Source organism: Haematobia irritans, chromosome 2 (assembly GCF_050003625.1).
Source record: "Haematobia irritans isolate KBUSLIRL chromosome 2, ASM5000362v1, whole genome shotgun sequence".
Taxonomy (NCBI): domain Eukaryota; kingdom Metazoa; phylum Arthropoda; class Insecta; order Diptera; family Muscidae; genus Haematobia; species Haematobia irritans.
This window is the reverse complement of record NC_134398.1, coordinates 97,222,435-97,243,663: the sequence shown is the minus strand read 5'-3', so window position 1 is coordinate 97,243,663 and position 21,229 is coordinate 97,222,435. Positions and strand designations below refer to the sequence as shown.

General features: G+C 38.6%; 1 protein-coding gene across 9 annotated transcripts in view; it reads left to right on the top strand.

Annotated features, from left to right (window-relative positions):
- Myo31DF (Unconventional myosin ID) overlaps nt 1-21,229 on the top strand; it is a 280,960-nt gene that overhangs the window by 204,110 nt on the left and 55,621 nt on the right. For 8 of the 9 annotated variants that reach the window (XM_075295665.1, XM_075295658.1, XM_075295657.1 and 5 more), the window contains one exon: nt 13,406-14,800. In XM_075295665.1, coding sequence (XP_075151780.1) covers nt 13,406-14,800 — 1,395 coding nt within the window. Of the gene's footprint in view, nt 1-13,405; nt 14,801-14,861; nt 15,554-21,229 lie in introns of those variants that run through there. The other variant, XM_075295667.1, reaches the window with a different exon arrangement.

Below are 21,229 nucleotides of genomic sequence, written 5' to 3'. Positions count from 1 at the left end.
AGTAACTTAAAGAACAGGAAGAATAAACTTTACAAAAAGTACAAAAAAATTTGACTCAGCAACTGATTACGTAAATTATTCAATCGCTCGTTCAGAATACAGCTTCTGGAATACTCGTAGACAATCATACAACAATTATCTATCAAAAATGAATTGACACTTAATCCAAAATCATTTTACAAACTTGTTAATTCCAAACGTCAATCGAATGTTTATCCAAGAAATCTTTACTATGGTACTGTTGAGGCGGATGATAATGTATCTATACAACGTACTCCCATAAGAAGTTCAAGCAATCTGATGTGTACCCATATAAGATAATGGAACATTCTACACTCTCCACTCCTTTTATATCTTCTAATATTGTGCTGAGTTATATGGAAAACTATTGCAGTATACTGGTAATGATGTAAATCGAGCCTGTATAATTGCTAAAAACGAGCTCAACTTGTTTCTGCTTCGGTCTACATGGGACATGATAGGAAGATGCCTCCATGTGCCGTTAACACCTTAGTTGAGGAGTTATTGAAAACAACGACAAAACTCATTATGGGATGCGATGCAAATGCACATCATAGTATATGGGGAAGTGGTGACATTAATACAAGAGGAGAGTCACTCCTAGAGTTTATTTTGCGTACTAATTTGGTAGTTTGCAATAAGGGTGATGCCCCAACCATTGTTACTAAAAACAGGAAAGAGGTGTTGGACGTCACCTTGGCCTCGCAAGAACTGAATGAAATGATATCTGATTGGCAGGTTTTAAGTGAACATAGCTTCTCAGATCATCGCTACATCAGTTTCAAATTTGATGTTCATACCACCAAGACCATATTTCCGCCAAATGTTAGGAAAGCTGACTGGAATAGGTATAGGGAATCGTTCAATATGATGATACCGGAAATACCAGAGACAAATATGAGCTCTGTGCAAGTTATCGAACACGCAGTGGAGAGGATTACTAAGGCCTTCAACATTTCACTGAAAGCTGCATGCCCTAGAGGGAAGCCAAGGGAGCCACCGTGGTGCAATGGTTAGCATGCCCGCCTTGCATACACAAGGTCGTGGGTTCGATTCCTGCTACGACCGAACACCAAAAAGTTTTTCAGCGGTGGATTATCCCACCTCAGTAATGCTGGTGACATTTCTGAGGGTTACAAAGCTTCTCTAAGTGGTTTCACTGCAATGTGGAACGCCGTTCGGACTCGGCTATAAAAAGGAGGTCCCTTGTCATTGAGCTTAACATGGAATCGGGCAGCACTCAGTGATAAGAGAGAAGTTCACCACTGTGGTATCACAATGGACTGAATAGTCTAAGTGAGCCTGATACATCGGGCTGCCACATAACCTATCCTATCCTATCCTAGAGGGAAGCCAAGGGGGAAAAAACATGGTGGTCTACGGAGTTAGGTAATATGAGGAAATCGTGCAGGAAGCTCTTTAACAAAGCAAAGTCCACCAGAGCTCTGAGAGGTTACAAGCGCGAACTGAGAAAGGCTCAGCATAACTCTTGGAATGATTACTGCAGCAGCGTTGAGAATACGTCCGAGGCTTCCAGACTACGGAAGGTGCTAGCATCTACGAAATCCGCTCCAGGTTTCATTAAAACATCGGAGGGCAATTGGACAACGTCCAGTGAGGAGATGCTGGAGGTACTATTGGACACACATTTTCTCGGAAATCATGTACTGGCGGTGCCACAGAGGCTCAGCGGTCGTTTCCTATCGAGGAAATTGTATCGGAATCTAGAATAAAATGGGCGCTAAATAACTTTGGACCATTCAAATCCTGACGGAATTACTCCGGCGGAGTTACAAGCAGTGATTGACAGAATCATCCCCTGGTTGTCAGCGATATATATATATAGGATGTATCAACTTATCATATATCCCAGGAAAGTGGAGGGAAACAAAAGTCGTTTTCATACCTAATGCGGGAAAAGCCTCTCACTCGAGTGCGAAGGATTTCCGACCAATCAGCTTATCCTCATTCCTACTTAAGACTCTGGAGAGGATGATAGATATTTATCTTAGAACTAGCGTCGATTCAAGTTTGCTGTCGAAACGACAACATGCATACTCGAAGGGCTGGTCTACTGAGACCGCATTACATGAACTAGTCAGTTTCTAGACATCGAAGGGGCGTTCAATAACGTCCATCCGAGCTCGATAATAAATGGACTGACAACTCTGAATGTTGATCCCGGTATACTTAGGCTGTTAGACGAACTTCTAAGGAAGAGACGCATTTCAGCCACCCTAGGACAAGCAAACATACAAATGTATGTGAACAGAGGCACTCCTCAAGGAGTGCCTCTATAAACGACCTTCTGGTTTCCCAAGAAAAAGAAAGGATACAAATGGTGGCATACGCAGATGATGTGGCGCTAGCAGTCAGGGGAAAATTCCCATCAACAGTTAGATATATTATACAGAGAGCCCTCCGGATGACTGAGAAATGGGCGAAAGATAATGGTATTGGGGTAAATCCTGCAAAGACAGAACTAGTCATGTACTGCAAAGATCGCAAAACTCCCACAGTTAGGCCCATTTCCTTAGGGGGTATTGAAATTCCCTTTAGTGAGTGTGAAAATTCCTTGGCGTTATTTTGGACAGGAAGCTGAACGTTAAGCTTAATATTGAAGAAAGGGCGAGGAAAGCAACGGTAGCTTTATACTCGTGCAAAAAGGCAATAGGGAAAAAGGGGGGACTAAAACCAAAAATTGTACATTGGCTATACACGGCAGTGGTTAGACCTATCATGCTATATGGTGTTGTAGTCTGGTGGCCGGCACTTCACCAGCCAACAAGTTTAGACAAAGTTCAGCGTATGGCGTGCTTGTGTATCTCAGGTGCATTCAGCAAGACAGGAACAAATTCCCTTAATGTCATACTGCATCTATTGCCTCTGGACATTTTGGCCAAACAGTCAGCTGCAACAACGGCTGTGCGGTTGCGCGAGCTATCGCTGTGGTCGGAAAAAAGTTACGGTCACAGTTCGGTCCTCAAAATAATGCCAGATGTGCCTAACTTTTCGACAATAAGTTTGAGACTATAATTCCCAACAGTGAGGCGTGGTGTACACGGACCCCGGGGAATAAAAGAATTATAGATTTCTACACTGATGGCTCCAAATTGGAAGGCCAAGTGGGTTTCGGAGTATATTCTAAAGATCTGGAACTTCGAATAGCGAAAAGATTACCTGATCACTGTAGTGTTTTCAGGCTGAAATATTAGCAATAAGAGAAGTGGTGAATTGGCTGAGAAGTAATGCTCCAAGCAATATTGGCATTAATATATACTCAGACAGTCAACCTGCAAAAAAATCCTTGGACTCTGTGTTCCTCAACTCGAAAACGGCCATCGACTGCCGCAAATCTCTCAATGAGATGGCTGAGCAGCACAATATTCACCTAATATGGGTGCCTGGCCATAGGAACATACCGGGGAACATCGAAGAAGATGAGCTAGCAAGGCTAGGAATTACCTTACATATTCCAGGGGAACTAGAATCTGTTGGTATGCCTCTGGCTACCTGCAAGCTCTTACTGCGTGAGAAGGCTGTTATGATGGCAAATGTTCGATGGGAGAATTGCAAGGGTTGTAACGACACCAAGCAACTATGGCCCCATTTAAACTTAAACCGCACACTAGATATGCTAGTGTTCTCGAGACGCCAGATATCACTCCTGATATCTGCTATAACGGGTCGCTGCCTGATAGGCGATTTTGCAAAAACTATTGGTGCGAAGTATAATGAGTATTGTATGAGCTGTCATGATGCGGAGGAAAAGGAATCAATTAAACGCCTCTTGTGTGAGTGTCCTGCATTTTGTGTAAAGCGCAAGCAACTTTTAGGAGCATATAGCTTCAGATTACTGGCGGATCTGGAAAACGTTATCTTAAGCAGTCTGCTAATGTTTTGGAACAATCTGGTTGGTTCAACAGAAGAAAATAATCGAGAAGGTTCAGCGGTTAAAACTAGAAGTGTCCATATGTAATAGGTACTTTTAGTTAATGTGGTATCACAATGGACTGAATAGTCTAATTGAGCCTGAATCTTAATCGGGCTGCCACTTTAACCTAACCTACAGACCGATATGGACCAATTTTGGTATGGTTGTTAGCGGCCATATACTAACACTACGTTTCAAATTTGAACCGGATCTAATGAATTTTGCTCTTCCAAGATGCTCCGGAGGTCAAATCTGGAGAACGCTTTATATGGTGGCTATATATAATTATGGACCGATATGGACCAATTCTGGCACGGTTGTTAGAGATCATCTACTAACACTACGTTTCAAATTTGAACCGGATCTAATGAATTTTGCTCTTCCAAGATGCTCCGGAGGTCAAATCTGGAGAACGGTTTATATGGTGGCTATATATAATTATGGACCGATATGGACCAATTCTGGCACGGTTGTTAGAGATCATCTACTAACACAAGGTTCCACCGATGTGGATCAATTTTTGTATGGAACATATTTTCAGCAAAATCGAATGAAATTTGCTTCTCTTTGAGGCTCCGCAAGCCAAATCTGGGTATCGGTTTATATGGGGGGCTATATATAATTATGGACCGATGTGGACCAATTTTTGCATGGCCATATACCAACACCATGTACCAAATTTTGAGCCGGATCGGATGAAATATGCTTCTGTTAGAGGCTCCGCAAGCCAAATCTGAGGGTTCGTTTATATGGGGGCTATACGTAAAAGTGGACCGATATGGTAATTTACAATACCATCTGACCTACATCAATAACAACTACTTGCGCCAAGTTTCAAGTCGATAGCTTGTTTCGTTCGGAAGTTAGCGTGATTTCAACAGACGGACGGACGGACATGCTTAGATCGACTCAGAATTTCACCACGATCCAGAATATATATTTTATGGGGTCTTAGAGCAATATTATATATCACATATATATCACTTCTGATCAATATTTCTATTAAAATGAGCAATTATATCAGCGCTATGTAGAAGCTGCTCTAAATCGGGACATCGCCCACAAAAATCAGCGCTGATTTTTGTGAGCGATGTCCCGATTTAGAGCAGCTTCTACATAGCGCTGATATAATGATAGTGATGATAGTTCGGCCAGATGTGAATCGAGTTGTTCCAATGGCTGATTGGTCTTGGTAGCGTTATCATTAATCATGTTGTGCTTTACAACCAAATCCGTCACACTTCCTAAACTTGTATACGATGACCTAAGCGTATATGATAGGGTTTGTTGTCCTGACACGTGAATTGGACCATGTTTCGAATTGAACAGTTTTGTTGCAGCGTCAGGATCCCGGATCCTTCTAGTTGCAGCGGTATAATGTTCTTCTCACATACTGCTGTTGCTTGAGTGATGCTCAGAGTGGCATACGTCCAATGATTTTGGTGAGTAAGTGGTACCCATGACACCTTAGTTTGTAGAGTCTTCAAGTTGCAATCTGGTTTGGAGATATTCTGAAATAAACTGATCTCACATGAACATATCTCTGCTCCGAAATTGAACTGTAACTGAATATCAGAGTAGATGAACAGATCTTGGCTGATGACGTCACATTTCTGCAATTTTAGTGTTGAAATTGGGAAATATTGTTGTTGGTCTAGATTGACAGCCAACATTGAGCTACAGATATTTATAACTGACAATGAATCATCAACTCGTGTCGGAATTGGAATCAGATGATACAGTTTGAAATCGTTTAATTCTACCAATGGTAATGATACAGTGAACACTACATGGTCTTCTGTAAGTCCTCCTTTGATTTTCATTAGCTTGTACAGTTCTAATAAATTGTCATCAGTGACTGGTAACCTTAAAGAGTGTGGCATATGGATCTTTATCTGTTCGATTTCTGTCTGAAGTTGATCTGGGGTTAACAGTAAAGGATTTATCTTCCCGTGATGGACATCAGTTAGGTTGTCCAACATGCATCCGTTGAATTCTATCAGCAATTAATGACACTTGCATCGTATTCAGATTGAAGTATTGAGACAATTTAATTTGATATATCTCACCACAGATTGCATGTTCTCTCTTATTTAGCTCGTTAAGTTTTTTCTCCATTTGTTCGAAGTTGTGTTTAGTTGATAACTGAAGTCTGATCTCTCAACAGTATCAACATGACGGCATCATCTGTTTTCATTTCCAATTACGTTAATAGCACCTCTTCTTATTTGAGATTTACGCAGCAGTCTGTTGTCTAATTCTAGTTCTTGTTCAATTCGGTAAAAATGTTGAAGAATTGTGCGACAAGTTTCCTTAATCTCCATCATATCACATGTCTTTTGCAAGGCGAGAGTTTCATCACGCAACAATTTGGTATCTTTCCAATACATTGATAAGTCGTAGTAAACAATTAGATTCCATTGGCTTGTTGCAATTTTTGTTCTTCCAACTTCTTCGAAGTGAACTCACAATTTGGATGCAAACCTTGAGATGTTTATGTGAGTTGATGATACAATCGGGAGGATTAAAAGCATCGCTAGCAAAGTTAAAACTAAATGGTTTCCATGTAAGCGTGTCTTCTTTCTTTCTGGTTCAGTTTCATTGACTTCATCAACACAACTAGTCTCATTTTCAATCGGAAGCAGTACTAGGCGGTGTATCGGTCTCTTGAAAGTCCCTGTTGCCGTTTTCACCTCAGCAACACGAACAATGCCATCATTTCCTGGATAAACATTAGTTATGCGTCCCAGTGGCCATTTCAATGGTGGAGTGTTATCCTCCTGAATTACCACAATATTCCTGGTTTGACGTTGGGAGATGATTTCTTCCATTTATGTCGAAGCTGAAGTTCTTGCAAGAACTCTTTTGACCATTGCTTCCAAAACTCCAGCGTCAGGCTTGATACAAGCTCCCATCTGGATAGCAAGGATAATTTTCGGGAGTCTGCTTCACTATCTATTGGAGTGGTAAGTGGCTCACCAATTAGGAAGTGTCCTGGAGTCAGTGCCGTTAAATCGGATGGATCACTTGACATAGGTGTCAATGGACGGGAATTCAGTATTGCCTCGACTTCCACAATTACAGTTTCAAATTCTTCGTACGTTAGCGAAGCAGTACCCATACTTCTTAAAAGAAGATGTTTTGCAGAGTTTACTGCTGCTTCCCATAAACCTCCAAAATGAGGTGCTCTTGGTGGAATAAAGTTAAATTTGATTCCCTTGGAACTGGCAGCAGTCATTATATTTTCTTGTGCGCCTGGTGAGTAAATCGCTTCAGCCAATTCTGATAGTTGATTCTTAGCTCCCACAAAATTAGTTGCATTGTCTGAATATATGTTTTGACAGTGTCCACGACGAGCAATGAACCTTTTCAAAGCTCCAATAAATGCACTAGTCGATAGGTCAGATACAAGTTCCAAGCGTACTGTCTTAGTTGCAAAACAACAAAAAACTTATATATATATGCCTTAGTAGTACTCTGTGATGTATCCAAAATGGACCACAGTAATCAACGCCACTATTAATGAATGGACGAGCAGGAACTACGCGTGTCTGTGGTAGGTCGCCCATTATTTGTTGACACAATTGTGGTTTCGCCCTGGTACATCTGACGCATTTTTGGACAACATATCGAGCTGTTATTTTTCCCTTCACCGGCCAAAACCGTTGTCTTACTGGGTTTAATAATGCCCGGGGTCCACAATGTTTGTAAGGGAGTACCATAGGTTGTTTAACATCTTCGTGGAGGTCTGAGTTCCCTAAGCGATCTCCAACACTTATGATACCCTTAGGATCCAAATATGGACTAAGATCGTTAATACAACTTCTTTTATCCACTTCGTGGCTTTTCTGCAACTTTTTGATATCGTCATAGAACTCAGATCTTTGAATCCTCCGAATGATGACGTATAGAGACTCATCTAACTCTTTTGGGGTGAGGGATATATGTGAATTTCGCTTATGTTTGGGAATTCTCGTGTTGTTTACAAATCGGAAAAGGTATCCAATAATTCTTTGCAGACGTTTGAATGAACCTCCATGATGCACTTTGTATATGATTGCATCCTGCTCTACTGCGTTAACTATAGTTGCCTTCTTCTCAATATCAGTGGGAATGGCTAAACTAGAATTATATTTTTGTGGCCACAAAGATTCCTTCCCATGAAGGAATAAAGGCCCGTGGAACCACAACTGGCATTTTGGCAAGTCTACTGCAGAAAGTCCACGTGACACAATATCTGCAGGATTATCTATGGATCTCACGTGGCGCCATTGATCACGAATGTTCAAAGATTGGATTGTTGATACTCTGTTAGCCACAAATGTCTTCAGAGAGGATGACTGAGCATTGATCCAGGATAAGACGATTTCAGAGTCAGTCCATAAATACACAGATTCGTTTTGAATGTTGAGATCTACTCGTACTCGTTGAGCAAGTTCTGCCGCGATGACTGCTGCACATAATTCTAGTCTGGGTAATGTTTGTCGCTTCAATGGCGATACTCGTGATTTTGCACACAATAATCGTACAAAAATCCGACCGTCTTTGAGTGAGCTACTGCACCTTACGCCTTTTCGGATGCATCTGCAAATACATGAAGCTGGATCTCTTTCGGAACATCGCCATCGAACATGTGTCTCGGCATTTTGAAATTGTTCAGACTGTATAGGTTGTCTCTTAGAGTTTTCCATTCTGAACAAAACGACTCAGGTAGCGGATCATCCCAACCTAATGAAGCTTCACAAAGGTTTTGCATAAAGATTTTTGCTTTAACCACTGCAGGTGCTAATAGTCCAAGGGGATCAAATAATTTCGCAAGATCGGATGTGGCTGTACGCCTAGTAACTGTTTCATGTTCGTTAAACTTGACTTTAACACAGAAGTTATCACTCTGGGGCAACCAAAATAGTCCCAAAGATTAACTTCGTGATCAGCTTCTGGTATGTCTTTTAGTAGTTTCGGGTGGTTGGCACACCACTTCTTCAGATTGAATCCATACTGTTTTAAAATTTGTATTAATTCGTTTTGTGTTGTAATCGCTATGATGATGTTATCTGAGCCACCAAGTCCATCATCAACATAAAAGTTATCCTTCAACATCTTAGAGCCGTATGGATATTTTATGGCATTATGCTACCGTATTGAGCACATAAAAGTCGATTGGCAGTGCAGGATCTTCCCTCCAGATTATTAATTGAAACTGATGATTACGGATGTATTAGTATCTGTCTGTACATATTTTCAATGTCAGTAGTGAACACATATTTCGGAAAACGAAATCGAAGTAAAATGGCAAATAGATCACTTTGAACGACTGGTCCAGTATACATTAGATCGTTCAGAGATAACCCAGTTGATGTCTTCGCTGATGCATCAAACGCTACTCTTAGTTTCGTAGCTGTGCTATCTGGCTTTAGCACACAATGATGTGGAATGAAATATTTAGGATCCATTAGATCATCAATCTTGACACGGTGCATATGCCCAAGTCTTTCATATTTTATAAACTGCACATATTGGGCGCGCAAATCTGAATTATTTAGCAAACGTCGCTCTAAACCCATAAATCGATTGTACGCCCTAGCGCCTGTGGGATCTCTCGAAACGGCAAACTTACAACAAACCTGCCGCTTTTATTGATCGCTACGTGGTGAGCAAAATGCGCTTCACATAGATTCTCTTTTGTGCTCATCGGTTTTGATGTTGGCTCCACTTCATCAATTTTCCACAATCTCTCAATAGCTTCATCAAGCCTTATCACTATCGAAAACTGCACAGGTGGGCGTTGACAAACATCTTTCAGTATTATTGTTTCGCAGAGCACCTCCCACGATCCACCCGAGAGCAGTATTTTGAAGAACTGGTAGATTGTCTAAGAGTTTTATAGTGACAGATTGCATCAAACTGAAGAAAAACTCTGCTCCAAGTAGAATGTCCATTTTACTTTGTTTATTGAAGTGCGGGTTTGTCATTTTAATATGAGGTGGCAAATTCCATTCGGATAGATCTATATGGTAATTCGGTTGTGGAGGAATTATTGTAGGCAATATATAGGCTTCCAAACTTGTTATGTAGCACCCATCTGTAGACGCCATTTCAACATTTACCCGATGATATCAATATCAACCGAAGCTTCCATTGGTGAAATGCACAGGTTCTGAATCAGTCGTTCACTTATGATGTTTATTTGTGAACCAGAATCTAGGATCGCCACGCATTCTTGCTTGATACCATTGGGGGCCTGAATAATGACTCTTGCAGTAGATAGCATCGCATACGCCTCGCGTCCAACAAAAGTCTCCACTGCGGCCGAAGATACTATTGGTACGTTTGGTAAAATTGTCGTTTGTTCAGACCTTATTGGAATATGAAGCAGACTGTTGTGCTTCTTCCCACATTTCCTACACGAAGATCCTTGGCAATTGTTTGACGCATGACCATTCTTCAGGCAATTGAAACATAATATTCTTGATTGGGCAAATCTGACCCTATCTGCTTCGCTCAATTGCTTGAATTTTGCGCACATGTAAATCATATGGTCTATGGCACCACACATTGCACATTCTGAGTTTGTCTTTTCTTTCGTTACAATCGATGACACTGCCTTAGTCCAAGTGTTTCTATTTTTCTGGCCTACAGCATCCATTGTCTGGAACTGGTGTTCCAAAAATTTCAACAAAGTCTCAATTTTCGGTGTTTCTTTCGGATTCTGTACGATTGCTCGAATCGAATATGCAAACTTCTATCCAATTTCCTTATGAGGATTTTGACTACTATTGGATCCCAGGAATCTGTTTCCACACCCACGTTGTTCAAAGCCAGTAAACACTCCCTTGTTGTGTCATGTAGTCCTTTTATGGCGATCGTATTTGAAGTAGCATTTGGTTGTGCTAGTATCCTGTCTATGAGAGTAGCTACGATAACCCTTTTATTATCGTACCTTTCTTTCAGCATCGACCATGCCGAGTTGTAGTTGGCTTCAGTGGTCGTCAAATGACTGATCAATCTTTCAGCTTCTCCGACTACATGCGATTTCAGGTACCACATCTTCTGAATTGACGGTATGCTTGTATTATGAACCATCGTTAAAAACAGGTCATAAAATTGGCACCATTTGCCATAATCGCCGTTAAATTTTGGGATTGTAATTTTTGGAAGGGTTACTGATGAAGGGTTCATGGGTTGAGAAGCTAGTTCGGTATTCGAACTCTCTACAATAACTTGGAGACTCGTAAGTTTCTCAAGAATCAGATTCACTAATTTTTCATAATCCTCGTGAATCGTTGTCGTGGCTGCCACAGAATCGGGTAGTAGTTCCATTGTAGCGTCGTATAACTGCTCCAGGTGTCTCCAATGGCTATCAATAGTGTGTATCTGCACTTTGCATAACTGTGGAGATGCATTTGCAGGTGTAGTGCTCTCCACATATGATCGTAACGTATTCATACTTATTTGTAATTTCTTTATTAGCCGGGCTACTTCGTCTGTAAACCCTCCGGAACAAGCTCCAATATTTGTTCCGAGAACATCATCAACTGTCTGTTGATCTATACTCATTTGTTTTGTTTTTTGTCTCAATCTATCGGCCTCTGACTGGAATAGGGCAAGAACTCATGTGCAAGCGACCGCACCTTCTCGTAAAACCCAGTTTCGAAATAGTCAACACCTTCCTTTGCCATAACCGCCGTTTTCCGTCATTTCCATCAAATCTAGCCCAACCCCTGAGACGGATCTCGATATCTTGCTTCGTAATTGGACGACTTGTCCTTCCTGCTATCCGAATCCTTTTTAAAGTTACGGATAATTTGTTGGATCTTTTCTCCAAGTTCACTCTGTTCTTTGAACAGTTCCTCAGTAGACATTTTCGCTTCGATTTTGTCTTCTTCGCCAATTAAATTGCCTCTCAACATGTTGCTAAGGACTTCGTCCTTTTCTATTCTTCACAAACTTCCACACGAAGTTATTTATACTCGCCACCACGTGACGATGCGTTGGTTATATCCAAATCGCGACACTGCGTCGGATTCCTTGTATCCTGAACTGCGCGTTCTAATATTGTAACTTGCAGACTCAAGTCCTTACCACTGGTGGGGGGAACTCGAATCTGGAAGTGTTAGGCGTCACCAAATGTTCTGTCACACACAAATCAAATGTCCTATAATCTTGTTAGTGGTAACCAATTCGAACACATAAATCCGAACTAACACTAACCCTTTTTGTTTATGTACCTTCCAGCACTTGTAACTGGAAAGCAGTAAAATAAAAGCACAATGGTCGTAATTGAATAACTGACAAAAATTTATTGATTTCCAATTGTATATATACCTACAAGATAGTTACATTATTGCCTATGCGTTGTACGAGAATTCACGAGTTTGCATATTGCAGTGTTCCACATGTCGGCCAAGTCATTTTTGGTGAATTGGGAAATATGGTAGCATGATCTGCTTACTCAGTAATTAACGTCCAACACTCACAAATATGGGACAATTGATCATTGACATAAATAGAATGTGTTGAACTAAACATAAATGAAATATAAAACCAAAGAAGTAAAATATGCGGAAATATAAAAAAAAAATCTAATCTACGACAATGTGTTGCAATGTGTTCTACTTATACGTTGATGAATTTTATAATAAATAGGTTATTGACCAAATAAAGACAAAAAGAAAAACAAAGAAAAAACAAAAGAATTATATTACAGTACAATACTAAACATTAAATGAGCCAAAATCTAACAGTTGGTATGAAGGGAAACATGCATCTGTACTGCATGAATTGGTTGTAATAACGTAAACGAATGATCATTAACTAGTTTGATTACTCATTTACGTTATTGCCACCGATTCAGGCAGTGTGGATGTAATGCCTACTTTATTGTATACCAAAAATCGCAAGTAAACTCTTACTGCTGAAGTATTTTTTGCTGGGTACAATCCTGCTGAAATAGTGCTCCATTTTTTGCTGGGCGAAAAAAGTGAATAAAACGAGTTAAAATTGACCTGTATTGCAAATCGTAACGTAACTCAAGTATAGACATGCAAGTGGAAGCGATTAAACCTTCGAAACTGGTCTGCTTTACTCGTTGAATAGGTTTGACATTTTTACTAACTGGACATTGTGTGTAACATTAAATATCCGCCTATATTCTATCATCTTCGACCAGCATTACAATAGCAAAACCCTTCGCATTATTAAGTTATTAATCAAGTTAAATGTATTAATCATTAAAGGACTTTCCGGGTATAATTGAAGTTATCCTCCTGGTTTAAACCGCGAATGTTACTAGAAAAAAGTCGAAGTTTCCTTTTATAAAATAAAAACGTTATGTTGAATTTAATTAACTAAAATCCAAAACCAAATGGATGAACGGCTATTTTGTTTGAATTTTTTATTAAAAATAGTTTGCCATTTGACAATATGTTTAATTTTTTTTCTCTTTCGCAGATCATTTGTGATTTGGTCGAGCAACCACATAAAGGTATGATTGCTATAATGGACGAAGCGTGTCTAAGTGTTGGCAAGGTAACTGATGAAACGTTGCTGGGAGCTATGGACAAAAACCTTAGTAAACATCCACATTACACTAGCCGCCAACTAAAACCGATGGATAAGGAATTAAAGCACCGTGAAGATTTTCGTATTACACATTATGCTGGTGATGTTATTTACAACATCAATGGTTTCATTGAAAAAAATAAAGATACACTTTATCAAGATTTCAAACGTTTGTTACATCATTCTTCCAACAATTACGTGAGTGAAATGTGGCCTGAGGGGGCGCAAGACATCAAAACCACCACAAAGCGCCCTCTAACAGCAGGTACTCTTTTCCAAAGATCCATGGTCGAGTTGGTAAATACATTACTAAAGAAGGAACCATTCTATGTGCGCTGCATTAAGCCCAATGATATTAAGAGTGCCAGTGTCTTTGATGATCAACGCGTTGAACACCAAGTTCGTTATTTGGGCTTATTGGAGAATGTACGTGTGAGACGCGCCGGTTTTGTGCATCGGCAGCGTTACGACAAATTTTTGTTGCGCTACAAAATGATATCGCAATATACGTGGCCCAATTTCCGAGCCGGTAGCGATCGCGATGGAGTTCGTGTTTTAATCGAAGAGAAAGGATTCAGTCAAGATGTTAAATATGGACACACCAAAATTTTTATACGATCACCTCGTACTCTTTTTTCTTTAGAACAGCAGCGTAATGATATGATCCCCCATATCGTGACTTTATTGCAAAAACAAGTTCGAGGATGGATTGCACGTCAGAATTACAAAAAGATGAAGGCAGCTTTAGTGATAATGCGTGCCTATAAAACCTATAAATTGCGATCTTATATCCAGGATTTGTCCAACCGTTTCCGTTCGGCAAAGAACATGAAAGATTATGGACGAAGTATTCAATGGCCACATCCTCCTTTAGCCGGTAGAACATCTGAACCTGGCTTGCGCCGTATTTATGACAACTGGAGAGCTTACATGATCCTGCGCAAATATCCAAGATCAGAATGGCCACAATTGCGTCTACAAATTATTGCTGCGACATCCCTTAAAGGTCGCCGTTTGTATTGGGGACAACAAAATAAGTGGATAGGTGATTATCTTGCAAATTCCCATGAAAATTCCGCTTCGTTGGCCTATAATACAAACGTACGAAATCTAAAAAATTCCGATGGCTTCAAGTCTGTACTCTTCTCTTCATTTGCCAAGAAATTTAACAAATACAATAAACAGGCCGATCGAGCATTTATCGTCACAGAAAGTGCAATTTACAAGCTGGATGGTGCTAAGAATAAATTTAAGAATATGAATCGGTCAATCTATATACAAGACGTAAGTATTGCCAAACTTTCCATTAGAAACCTACATTACTATAACTCTGCAATGCATCTAGAATTACAAAAGAAAGAATACAACGTATCTCAGGAAATGGTTTTTGGGTTTGCAACAGACAACGCATCGATCGATCGATGGTTGGATCGAAATCTGGTGTAGCAACTATGTTGAAAAATAATATCCCAAATCTGTTCCTTATTGGGTGTGTTTGTCGTTCTATAAATTTAGTTAACAAAATGGCTTTGAAATGCATACCAGATGACGTCGAGCAACTGCAACGAAATCTTTTTAAATATTTTAAAATGTCTAAACGTCAATTACGGTTTAAGGAGCTCCAAAACATTTTCGAAGGCCCAAAAGTGATACCAGGTGGCTTTCAACAATGGGATGTATTAGAACGGGTTTTCGACGAAGAAGAAAAAGAAGAAAACTCTTCTGAAACCCTCAACATAATCCATGCCATACAAAAGGGATTATATCCAAAAAAATCCATTTGAAAATTTTCGGTATGCATTCTTTCTATTATGTACAAATTTAATAGCTTATTTCAAGGGGAATCTTCTCTTAATTTGTTTGATACCGACCTAGAAGGATGGATTCCGAATTCAGAATTAAAAAAAGTTGTTCTGCAAAATAAAAATCTCAAATTCAAAATGCAAGCACAATTTTTGTTTAAAAATGAATTAAATTTAAAAAAAAAATTGAATTTTGTTTAAAAATAAATTAAATGTACTATTGTACTCCTATAAATTTCTAATTAGTTTTTCTTTCAATAAAATTAATTTTTAAAATTTGGCTTTGTTACTTTTTTGGCTCTTTCGTTGTGTCTTTATAAATTTGGCTCTTTTTCAAAAAGTCAACGGCAACGCTGTTTATATATTTAAATCTGAACAATTTTGATAACACTTCTTCACCGCTCCTTCTTAGAGAAAACTATTTATTTATTTACTTATTTATAATCATAAAAAAAATTATGGAAATAAATGAAAATATAGGTGTTAACATATGTTTTCGACCTATTACAGGAAATTACAGTATACACACTGAAAAAAATATTTTCAGAGGCCAAAGATTTAATGTCCTTAAAATAAGAATGCGCATTTCTCTCATATAAAGTGTTTTTCCTTGTCCAAAAAAAACTTCAATGAAGTCGTTTTGTCCTTATAGTTTAGTATTTCGACTTAAAATTTGGTATCCCACCATGAAAGAAATTTTCTTTTTACTAAGGTCAACATGAACTTCGGAAAAAATCTTTAAAATTAGTGAAATCCTCTTAAAATATGTTGAATTTTTTCATCTTGGCTATAAAGCTAAAAAGCGTTTAAAAAAAGATGACGTTTTTCAACACTTTATCGACGATTTTCTATACGATTTTTTTATGAAGAAAAAACAAAAAAAAAATAAATAACTTGTAAGTTGCTCCCTATAATCAAGTACGCTACAGCCTTAAACAATGGCGCTATCATTCAAAAATTTGTCATAGGTTCGGTTTTTATTTGCAGGCAAGTCAAGTTCGATGACGGACTACATCGGTCCAAGTTTTCGATATAGTCCTAATATAAACCGACGTCCAAATTTGCGGTCTTGGGCTAATAGAAACCGAAGTTATATCCAACTAGTCTGAAATTAGAAATCTAGAGGTATTTTAGGACCATAAAGATGTGTGATGAAAATGGTGATTATCGGTTAGATGTACAATTATGCTTTATCGGTAGATAGATATGTATTAGAAGCATGGGAAAATTTGATCTTAGCATTGGAGATTTTAAAATTAAAATGTGAGTATTTTGGCCTTATGGAGGCATATATATTGGGGATCTGTCTCAATCTAAATCGATTTTGACGAACTTTGTTATAATATTAATTGTACTCTCAATGCACAATTTCAAAATAGTTTGAGTGAATCTTTGGTCTCCGTGGTCATATGAATATATAAATCTGAACATATGTCAACCAAATTTGACATGCATAATAGGAACATTAGTACTACTCCCTGACCAAAACTTCATGTAAATCGGAGCACAACTTAGTTCTTTGTGGTCATTTGGGTGTAAATCGGGCGAAAGATACATATGGGAGCTGTATCTAAATCTGAACGGATTTCAACCGAACTTAGCACACTTTACGATAGTTCCAATTGTACTCCTTGTGCAAAATTTAATCATCTAAAACTCTTGTTTCTGGGGCCATACATGTGGATATCGGGCGAAGGATATATATATATATATATATATATATATATATATATATATATATATATATATATATATATATATATATATATATATATATATATATATATATATATATATATATATATATATATATATATATATATACATATATATATATATATATATATATATATATATATATATATATATATATATATATATATATATATATATATATATATATATATATATATATATATATATATATATATATGGGCATGTTTTTTTTTTTAGTGTAATATTTGTTTTTCGGATCGGGGCAGTTTTTCTTTTGGAAAACAATCCGCTCCGAGTTTTCAAATATCGCTCCCGATCCGCTCCGGCCAAAAAAGGGTTTGCTCCGCTCCGAATCCCTGGTTGAGATACCCTACACTGCAAAACAGTGAACCCACCAGGAAGAAAAATTTTGTGACATATGAAGTTCATGGTGAACGCATTTGTAGTAAAATTTGCAAATTTTAAGAAATACTGAACTATTTTGTGGTAGACTCGAATTGAGTTAATCTTTATGCTTCATTTGTGTATATTTCCAAACATAATAATTCCATGAACTAAAATAAAATAGTTAAATTGGCTTTAGTGAACTAGAGAGTTCACTTTTTTTTTGAGTGTACAAATTCGGTCGACTCAATCGAATTATGGGAAATCCAACTAATACAATATGGAGTTGGCTGTATTAGACAATGAAATTGGTGTTCACCTTAAAAAGTATAGCCGCTAGCATGGATTGACCATATTTCCGCCAAATGTTAGGAAAGCTGATTGGAATAGATATAGGAAATCGTTCAATATGATGACACCGGAAATACCAGAGACAAATCTCAGCACTGTGCAAGATATTGAACACGCAGTGGAGAGGATTACTAAGGCATTCAACATCTCACAGAAAGCTGCATGCCTTAGAGGAAGCCAAGGGGGGAAAATCGACCATGGTGGTCTACGGAGTTAAGTAATATCCTCATATTATCCTGCCGGAAGCTCTTTAACACAGCAAAGTCCACCAGAGCTCCTGAGGTTTGGGACGCTTACAAGAAGAATCTTAGAGGATACAAGCGATAACTTAGAAAAGCTCAGCATAACTCTTGGAATGATTACTGCAGGAGTATTGAGAATACATCCGAGGCTTCCAGACTACGGAAGATACTAGCATCCACTAACTCCGCTCCAGGTTTCATTAAAACATCGGAGGGCAATTGGACAACGTCCAGTGAGGAGACGCTGGAGGTACTATTTGACACACATTTTCCTGGAAATCAGACGTTTGAACCATATTCTGGCGGTGCCACAGTGGCTCAGCGGCCGTTTCCCATCGAGGAAATTGTATCGGAATCTAGAATAAGATGGGCGTTAAATAGCTTTGGACCATTCAAATCACCCGGACCTGATGGAATTACTCCGGCGGAGTTACAAGCAGTGACTGACAGAATTATCCCCTGGTTGTCGGCGATATATACAGCATGTATCAACTTAGCATATATTTCAGGAAAGTGGAGGGAAACAAAAGACGTTTTCATACCTAATGCGGGAAAGCCTCTCACTCGAGTGCGAAGGATTTCCGACCAATCAGCTTATCCTCATTCCTTCTTAAGACTCTGGAGAGGATGATAGATATTTCTTAGAACTAGCGTCGATTCAAGTTTCCTCTCGAAACGACAGCATGCATACTCGAAGGGCAGGTCTACTGAGACTGCATTACATGAACTAGTCAGCTTTATTGAAAGCTCACTATCTGTCAATGAATACACAATAGTGGCATTTCTAGACATCGAAGGACGTTCAATAACGTCCATTCGAGCTCGATATTAAATGGACTGACAATTCTGAATGCTGTTAGACGAACTTCTAAGGAAGAGACGTATTTCAGCCAGAGAGCCCTCCGGATGACTGAGAAATGGGGGAAAGATAATGGTCTTGGGGTAAATTCTGCAAAGACAGAACTAGTCATGTACTGCAAAGATCGCAAAACTCCCACGATTAGGCCCATTTCCATAGGGGCTATTAAAATTCCCTTTGGTGAGTGTGCAAAATACCTTGGCGTTATTTTGGACAGGAAGCTGAACTTTGAGCTTAATATTGAAGAAAGGGCGAGGAAAGCAACGGTAGCTTTGTACTCGTGCAAAAAGGCAATAGGAAAAAAGTGGGTACTAAAACCAAAAATTGTGCATTGGCTTTACACGGCAGTGGTTAGACCTATAATGCTATATGGTGTTGTAGTCTGGTGGACGGCACTTCAGCAGCCGACAAGTTTACACTAAGTTCAGCGTATGGCGTGTTTGTGTATCTCAGGCGCATTCAGCAAGACAGGAACAAATTCTCTTAATATCATGCTGCATTTATTTCCTTCAGACATTTTGGCAATACAGTCAGCTGCAACAACGGCTGTGCGGTTGCGCGAGCTACCGCTGTAGTCGAAAAGAAGTTACGGCACAGTTCAGTCCTCCAAATAATGCCAGACGTGCCTAACGTAGTGGATTACACTTTGTCGAGACCACTTTTCGACAAAAGTTTGAAAATGTAGTTCCCAACAGCGAGGCGTGGTGCACACAGGCCCCGGGGAATAAACGATATATAGATTTCTTTACTGATGGCTCCAAATTGGATGGACAAGTGGGTTTCGGTGTGTAGTCTCTCCCAACGAAAGACTTATTTTTTATTTTATAGAAATTCTGTGTGATTACAAAGACAATTCTTGAATGGAAAAAATGTATTTGAACAAAACTAAAAAAATTAAATTTATATAATTCAATGTGTACTTGTACTGAGTTGATAGTAGATATTTCGAAACAAGTAAAAATAGTAATAGAGTGTACCTACACCACTCCCCATTCTGAAGTAGTAATGCTCAATAAATTAAACGTAACCTTTTTTTCATTTTTTTACTGGGTTCTGACCCTTTTTCAAGCTGTCATTGTCATAAGCGGGTATTGGCGGGTATCAAAACAATCGGTATTGTTTTGATATGTCCGTTTATTTCGAAAATTTCTTGTCCTTTTCAATGACTTTAAATGACCCTTCGTATGGCCTTTGCAACGTTGCCTGTTCTCAACGCGTTCAATTTATATATCAGTTGAGAGTCGTATTCTGTCTTTCCTGGGACCACCAACTCTCCAGGTAGTCGTATGTCTTGTCCATACTGGGGTATATCCTAAATCTTCCTTAATTGTACATCTTATTCCTAACAATACCATTGGTAACACATCGTACCAATTTGTCTGCTGATTACTTGCCATGATCGCTGCCTTTAGCTGGTGATGGAATCTTTCAACAATCCCATTTGATTGTGGGTGATAAGCAGTCGTAGTAATCCTGTGACTACCGAGTAAATCAATCAACTCCGGAACACCTTCGATGTAAACTGTGTACCTCTATCGGTCGATATCGTGAGAGGCACTCCGAACGGCGATATATATTCTGAGAATATTGTCCGAGCTATTGCCACTGCAGAAATATCTCTCAGGGGATATGCTTCTGGCCAACGCGTATATCTGTCAATAACGGTTAACAAATAACGATGATTACGTGACGGTGGCAGCGGACCAACAATATCTACGTGGATATGTTCGAACCTACCTTTAGGAATATCCATTTTCATTTCTGGCGACTTCATTGATGCCCGAGGATTTTTTGAAAATTCCCTACGTTTTTTTCAAAAATCCCTTTTTTTCCTACAATAAAATTGTTCTCCCTACGTTTTTCCCTACACTCCAATAAGTTTAAATTTAATAAATCTAACAATTATATTTTGTCAATTTCCTTTTTATTTTAAGTTTTATAATTTTTGTATATGCAATTACACAAATATGGTATTTAAAAGTTCAGGTTCACCTTATTTAAAAGAATTATAAAGAAGAAAAAAAACTCAAATAACATAAGATAGTTCAGGTTCATGTCATTAAAAAGAATTAACAAATATCTTAAAAAGTTAAGGATAACGTAATTAAAAATTATTAACAAAAAATAACTTATTTGTACAAATCTTTAGAGTTCAGTCTTGTATAGTGAGAAGGTGTACATTTAAAACTTGTACAGTCCATAGAATTGCTTTGCAAATACGACCGAATAATACACATTGAACTGAGCACCTCATGTCTTATTTTATTCCTTTTCTTTGTACGGGCATCAGTAACAATTGAAAAAAATCTTTCCGCATCTGCATTAGCATGTGGCGTACTTAGTAAGATTTTTATAAGTT